The 7,177-nt window shown below is 42.3% G+C and overlaps 1 protein-coding gene across 1 annotated transcript in view; it reads right to left on the bottom strand.

Annotated features, from left to right (window-relative positions):
* Positions 1–5,869: 5,869 nt before the first annotated feature.
* Positions 5,870–7,177, bottom strand: part of LOC308376801 (visual pigment-like receptor peropsin) — a 72,253-nt gene continuing 70,945 nt past the window's right edge. The window contains exon 6 of the mRNA XM_080853272.1: positions 5,870–6,491. Within this exon, the coding sequence (XP_080709398.1) occupies positions 5,976–6,491 (516 nt within the window). The 3' untranslated portion in view covers positions 5,870–5,975. The remainder of the gene's footprint in view (positions 6,492–7,177) is intronic.

The raw sequence follows: 7,177 nt of genomic DNA, 5'->3' as shown, positions 1-7,177 counted from the left end.
ATAATAATTGAGATTTTTGATAGTGTGTTTATTGTTTGGTTATTAAGTAATTAAGAAATATGTACGTTTGAATCAACTTTTGAGTTTTGCTCCTTATTTGCATTCACTAATTTTCGTTTAAATTGCTGAAGGTAGTACACCTCAGTCAAGTGGCAGGATTTTGGGCCTGCCTGGTGCCTGAACTATTCACTACCTGGGGTTGCCACCTTTACAGTGTGTGTGTGTGTGTGTGTGTGTGTGTGTGTGCTTGTGTGTCAGACGGGGCAATTTGCTTTGTCTAAGTGAGCCAGTGGCTGTGTTTTTCATGTGAGCATATGGAGGATGGTGGCATCTGGACAAGAGGAGAGAGATATGGCCTCTCTCCAGGAATAAGATCAGCTCAATGCTGGAAGCGTTGTGTAACACATGTTCAGAACAAACACCTGGGCACCCACGGATACTAACTCTCTTCTCCTCCTTCCTCTTGCCGGTGGGAAGTTACCACTGTGAGATTGTCAGATTCCCAACATTTCAGATGGACTTCACATTTTTACGGTAAACCTCACAAACATGTTAGACTAAAAACAACAATGATGAAAAAATGACTGGAAATTATTTGTAACATATGAATTTAATTTCAATAAATCAACTTTGATGTGCTGCATGCCACATCTACAGTGTTACCGATGCACACTTGTATCACCTGTTTCATAGTTATTTGTCTGGTTTGCAACACCACCCGAACCTCTATCCCTCAAGTGGTCTGTCAGACAGGTTCGTTGTAAATGTCAGCCGGGTGGGAAGATGTATGGATTTCTCAGAAGCAACTTAACAAGTCTCTTATAGTGTTAATGACGGGTGCCTACTTGCTTGGGGAAGTGGTAGTACTGCCAAAAACAGGTTGCTTAACTTCCTGTGAGGATCTGTGCTAAAACTGCGGAGATGGGAAACTAAGGAGACGGGGAAACAGAAACTCTAGATGAAGTGTCATCCGCAATCCTTTCACATGATGACAAAGGAGCGAAATGCAAAGACATACGTGGATGAAGCTTTTGTACGGCTCTGTCATCTTTCACATGCATCAATCAAACCAAGCTCCAACCTCATTTGATAGAGTATTGCACTTGAATAAGGAAGAGATTTCAAACATGGTTCTCTATATCTTTTTGTCATTACACCACCCCATAAATGTAAAAAAAACCTGTTACGCAATTGGTGAGGCTGTTACATAACCCAATTGAAATGTAAAATTTTAAATCTATTTATTTGATGTAAATTGGTTGAAACCCCTCCTTATGTTCTATATTCTACTCTATAACATATTTAACTAATTCCATCAAAATATAAAAGCTTATAGAATAATTTGGCTGTAACAATATATCTCTTTCTCATGTAAAATAATATTCAGGTTCAGATATGTCTACCATGTGAGTTGCATATACAGTACATACATTCAATTTGTGTGGAATTGCCTGTATCCAGTGCCTCTGAAGAGGGACTTATGCAATCAGTTGGACTTCAGGGCCCTTTCCGTTTGCCCCTGGGAGGGAAGAGATTCTTATTTTGCAGGGCAGCTTTCTGGAAGCAATCGGCTTTTAATGGACATTTAAAATAATGACTGTCAGTGCAATATGGTTTGGCTGTCTCACTCCTGTATTCTTCAGTAACAAACTGATAAAAGCATGCACAGAGAGTGGTGTTGAAGCAGTGAGGATTTCTTTTTTGTTGTTGTTGTTGCAAAAATCACAATTACTAAGATTACACATCCACTTGAACAATTTCTTTCTTAAGTCAACATCAAGCAATGAAAATAATTCACATAGCTCATTGGAGTACTCAGGTGAATGTCTGCATACAAAGTGGCAAAACATTTTCAAAAAAGCAATAACAAAAAAAATATCATGTCTCTCTTAAGGTTCTAAAAGCATGACTTTTTAAAACAAATGCATGGCAATTTTTTGGGCATTCACACATGTTTTCACATAAATATGTTTTGTAACTTACATTAGGCCCAATAAAATCATCTCATATAACAGACAAATGTATTTCAACTTTGAATCATAAATACATCCATAAATACTTTTCAGTTTTCTATATACATTGAGGCAGAGTCACATTGAAGTCATGTAGTCACAAAGAAAAACGAATGCCATAACTGCTGGTTGAACGTCCAACAAAGATCAAACAGTCCTTATGAATGTAGCTTTGAAAAAAAATATGGCTTGTGAACGGTACGTCCAGTCGAAGGTATCTCTTAGGCTATCCAGCAATCCACTGACACCTATTGTCCCAAAAAACAACCCAGCCACTGACGCAATATATGTGCATTGCCAGCATAACACTTCCAACAATTTTCTTGTTCCCTCTTGGCAGTAACACAGTACTGCTCCTAGTATCGCCACTCTATGCGACTGGGGTAAAATACCATTAAGTGACTCATATGATAATAAATAGATACTAACATGGTAATAACATTGTATAACAATGTAATAATATAGAAGTGCTGTTATGTCAAAGATTCCACAAGACAGAGGTGAATAATAAGAGACCAGAGTGAGTTGAGGAGGTGCTTTGCTCTGCTTCCTCCGGAGTATAAAACTGATATGATTGTGGAGCTGCATAGGTATTTTGCATACTTATAATTGCTATGGAAATGGAAACGCCCTTGTTTGGTTTATGGATTCAGTTCCCTCAGTACTCACCTCGTCTGTACACACTGCGGAATCCTGCACACATGTAAACAGAGAATATAGATTGTTCTTGGTTACTGAAAGTTGTGTGTGTTGGATATTGCACTCTGCTGAGCGAGTCCAGTCTCATGTTGAACTTGACAGTGCAGTCGTGACTGTCAGAAGTGAGTATTCACAGTATAAAGGTAGTCTGACCAAAATGGAACAAAATTAAGTCCATTTCTTTTGCTGTAAAAGTAACTCGAACTAAAAAAAGAACAAGATTTGCCTGAGAACCTGGCTTCACTGAATGATAGATTCTTTTTCCCCCCTTTGGCAAAAAGAGTTTTTTTTTTTTGAACAAGCCTGGTGGCCGATCACTTTGTTCAGTTTTCATCAGCCCATTTCCCCAGGGAATAATGTTTACAAGATGTTGGCAGGTGTTGCTGTTTTCTAACCTCTCCATCTCCCTGGATGCTCCATTAGAACAGCAAGCATCTACGTACTTCCTCACAGTGGGGGGGGGGGGGGGGGGGGGGAGAGAGAGAAAGAAAAAAAAAACCTAGCCTCCAGCAGCACACCAAACACACATACTCTCTCTTTCCCTCTATCTCTATCTCTCTCTCTCTCTCTCTCTCTCTCTCTCTCTCTCTCTTTCTCTCTGCATGCATTAACACACACACTGTACAGATTGCCGTGCCAATGTCCAATGTTTGCTTTCCTATCCATCTAATGGTTAGAGTTCATTCCCTGAGGACAGTATAGTGATACATATTAATATACATTCGAGAACATGTGTGAGCAATCAAGTCCATGTAGATACGGTTTCATTTGCACGTGCATACTGCTAGAGCATGGCAGAGGGAGGAAATAGGATATAGATTGGTGGTGTGTCACATTGGGTGCCGACAGTTTCTTTGCTTTGTGGATTTTCATCGTTTTGACACTGTTTTGGTTAGACGTATTGGGACAAAGGCCAATTTACACGCTCAATGGATGCCTGTTTCTGTATCTATAGACAGCTGAAGCCAGGGGGACTAAAAAATGTACCTGAACCAACAGGTGAACCTGATCTGCTAGATATGCAAGGTTATGTTCTGTTTTACAATTTGCAACCGTAATAAAAATGTGTGGAATTTATACAATATGCGTTTTCGTATTGACACATGAGATGTTTAACTAAGGTAAATGGTTCAGTGATGCATTTGTGATGTCATACACTGTGCTATTTTTAAAATGCCATTTAAATGGAAATGGAGACTTTAAAATATGTTTTTATTTTGACCTTGCCCTCCTGCATTTACTCTTTTACTGACTGAATGTATCCCAACAGGTTGATTCTCTGGCTGTACTGCATGGTTTTCTAAATACAAATGTATATATTTTTTTATATATATATTTTTTTTTGCATTTTGCAATTTGCCTTTGAAAACTGCACACATGATTTGTTTAGGTATAGAACTGCATAAATGCTGGATATTTACTTGTTTCAAAGTAAAATTTTTAATTCTTGTTTCATTCTGTGAAAGGAAGCCCCCTTTCTTCACATTGACAGAAAGCAAATGGCATTAATGAGGACAAAAATAATGTTATAGAATAACCTGTGGCCCATACAGTACTGTACACTAACCCACCTCATCATATCACCGTGTGCCACACTCCCGCCGACCTCCCCCGATCTTAACTCTTTAAGAGGACGTTGAGGCCTAGTCTGAGTTAAATTCAGTTGAGGCTTCTTTCTTTTGAGGCTGTGATTGTACCGGGCACTGGGGATATTGACTGGCATACCCACTAAGCATGAAGCGTCGGAAGCATGACTAGTAACCGTTCATTTAGATTACGCTTTACTCTGCAAGCTCCATCAACCAGTCAATCTCCCCCCGGCCCTATTAGCAGGGGTAACACCATCGACAGCGGTCGAAAGATGGGGACCACCGCTGCCTAATCAAATCAGGAGAAGAAAAGAACACTTCCTGCTCATGGCCAGATTGTGTTGATTAATTTGTCCTTTTCACCCCCTTATTCCTTTTTTTCTAAGCCAGCAGCGTTGTCCTGCTCTGCAGGGACACTCTAAGTTCATGATGCATGATCCACACCAAGATATGGGACAGACCCCGATAGTCCTGAAGGAAATATTTTTGTAGTATTTGGATTTGTCACAGCAGGGGGTTACTCTCATGCGAGACTAGCCAAGCTTCCCTGGGTGTTGTTTTTTTTTCTTCTTTTTAAAATGCAACATATAGCTGCATAACTGCTGCATTGCAGACATTTTAGGGACAAAAATCTCCCACTGCAATTGTCATTACTAAGATTTGACACATAAACAAAATGTATTGCTCCATACCTACACATTTCTATATATTCCTGTATACATTTCATTAGTCTGGCGCTGTATCTCCTCGTTAAAGGGTTGAGCAAACGTTTCAAGAGGAACAGCACAGATTGTGACAGGGGGAAAAACACAGCTTGTTTGGTTTTTGACTGATTTTCACTGCGGGTTGCTCTCCTGTCTCCTCTCGTGCAGAGAATTATCGGATAATGCATAGGCAGCAGACAGACCCTGTGGGAGAGAGAGAAAGAGAAAGAGAGAGAAAGATAGAGAGAGAGAGAAGAGAGAGAGGGAGAGAGAGAGAGAGAGAGAGAGAGAGAGAGAGAGAGAGAGAGAGAGGGCGATCTGCCGGGGAAAGGGTCATTCTCCTAGGAGTCCGCTGTGAGGCATCACTAAAGATAGAGGGACAGGGTGAAGGACAGGAAAGAGCTTGTTTTGGGATAATGGCACCACAGCTTGGCAGCCTGGTGGCTTACGTTAGTATATATTACTTATCCCCCCCCCCCCCCAGCGTCATATATAGTGACCGCCCCATACCACCCTGCCCACCCCCCCCCCCCCCCCCCCCCCCCAGTCCTGTCCCCTACAGAAGAGAAACATGCATGTCTGGTCCAGCCAGTTGCTTGAGCACTCCTCATTCTGTCATAGTTGGTCCACTTTTTGATTGCGCTTATGTAATTTTTGGAAGAAAAAAAAAAGAGAGTTTTTCACATTTGGCAGTAACAAAAAGTAATTTGAGGCATTTGTCTGACCTGTATAAGACCTGTGTTTTGAGGCTGTTCAGGATTTTTTTGTTCGTTTTGAGGCAGAATGAAGAGATCCTCCAAAAAGGCTCTTTGATAGTTGATGATCAGTCTTCTTTGTCGTACTCCTCCCAGCTCAGCACTTCTCCTCTTTCTTCATATCCACTACCTCACCAGGCTCCTCCCCGCCACCCGTCCCCCCCCACCCCACCCCATCACTCCTTTTCCCGTATCCCACAAGCCCTCTCTCCAGCGCTACAGGAAGTCGCTGTGGTCATTGGAGAGCTGGCTGACTGCCATCTCGCGGTTGATGGAGCTGGTGAGGATCCGTGCAGTCCTGAGTGGTGTGACGTCCAGGCATTGGCCCAGCGTGCCCTCGGGACATTGGCCAAGTGTGCCCTCGGGGCAGTGCCTGCAGGCCACATGCGTCTCAGGCAGCCCGTTGGACAGCCGTGTGGAGTTGCCGTCCTCCCTGATCCACGGGCGCCGCGACAACTCGCACGATTCCTTCGGGGTTACTGCGGGCGGGCCCAGGCAATGGCACAGGACGTGGCAACAGAGAGTAGCGTCCCGGCATAGGAGTCTGCGGAAGTTGGGCTTGAATATCAAGTAGACCATAGGGTTATAGAGGGTGGAGGACTTGGCAAAGATGGCCGCCACCGCAAATGCTATGGGGGGGATATCGGTTGTGCTGCGGAACGCTGCCCACATGGAGACCAATGCGTAAGGACTCCATGCCATCAGGAAGCCAATGCACACCGCCACGGAGAGCTGGGCAGAGACAAAAGACAGGACGGTAGAAGTTAGCATTCAGGCATGGTTAGGGTGTTTCACATTGATCATTGGTAATAGAGCTTTCTTATGGTCCTAATACAAATGTCCAAATATTACAAAACATGTATCAAGCATACACACATATACACACACACACACACAAACACACACACACACACACACACACACACACACACACACACAGACACACACACAGACACACACACACACACACACACACACACACACACACACACACACATACAGTGACACATTGACAGGGTTTCCTTAGCTCTATTTCATTACCCAAATGTATCTTCAAACCAGTAAAAGTCAGTCACAGTGCAATTACTGCAATTAAATAATTTACTAAAACATAAGTAGGCAGTGATTTGATTGTGCAAGATGGTAAATATTGGCTGCTTAACATCAAGTGGTTTGTTGCTATTCGAAAAAATATAAAGATGTTTACAAATAAAGGAATGTTGCTTGTTGTGTAAGCAGTGAAATGCTGCCGGAAAGATGATCAGATTTAACAGTACAAACTGTCAAGAATGCTTTTCAAAACAGTCAGACAAGGTGATTGGTCCGATTGTAAAACCTTTGCAAACATTCCATCAACATGCTGCTTTCTCTCCCAGCTTGGCAATGATTGTACTGTCATCAGACATATCAAACCCAAT

This window comes from Sprattus sprattus (genome assembly GCF_963457725.1).
Source record: "Sprattus sprattus genome assembly, chromosome: 16".
Lineage (NCBI taxonomy): Eukaryota > Metazoa > Chordata > Actinopteri > Clupeiformes > Clupeidae > Sprattus > Sprattus sprattus.
The sequence above is the reverse complement of the archived record's forward strand: the minus strand, read 5'-3'. Positions and strand labels throughout refer to the sequence as shown.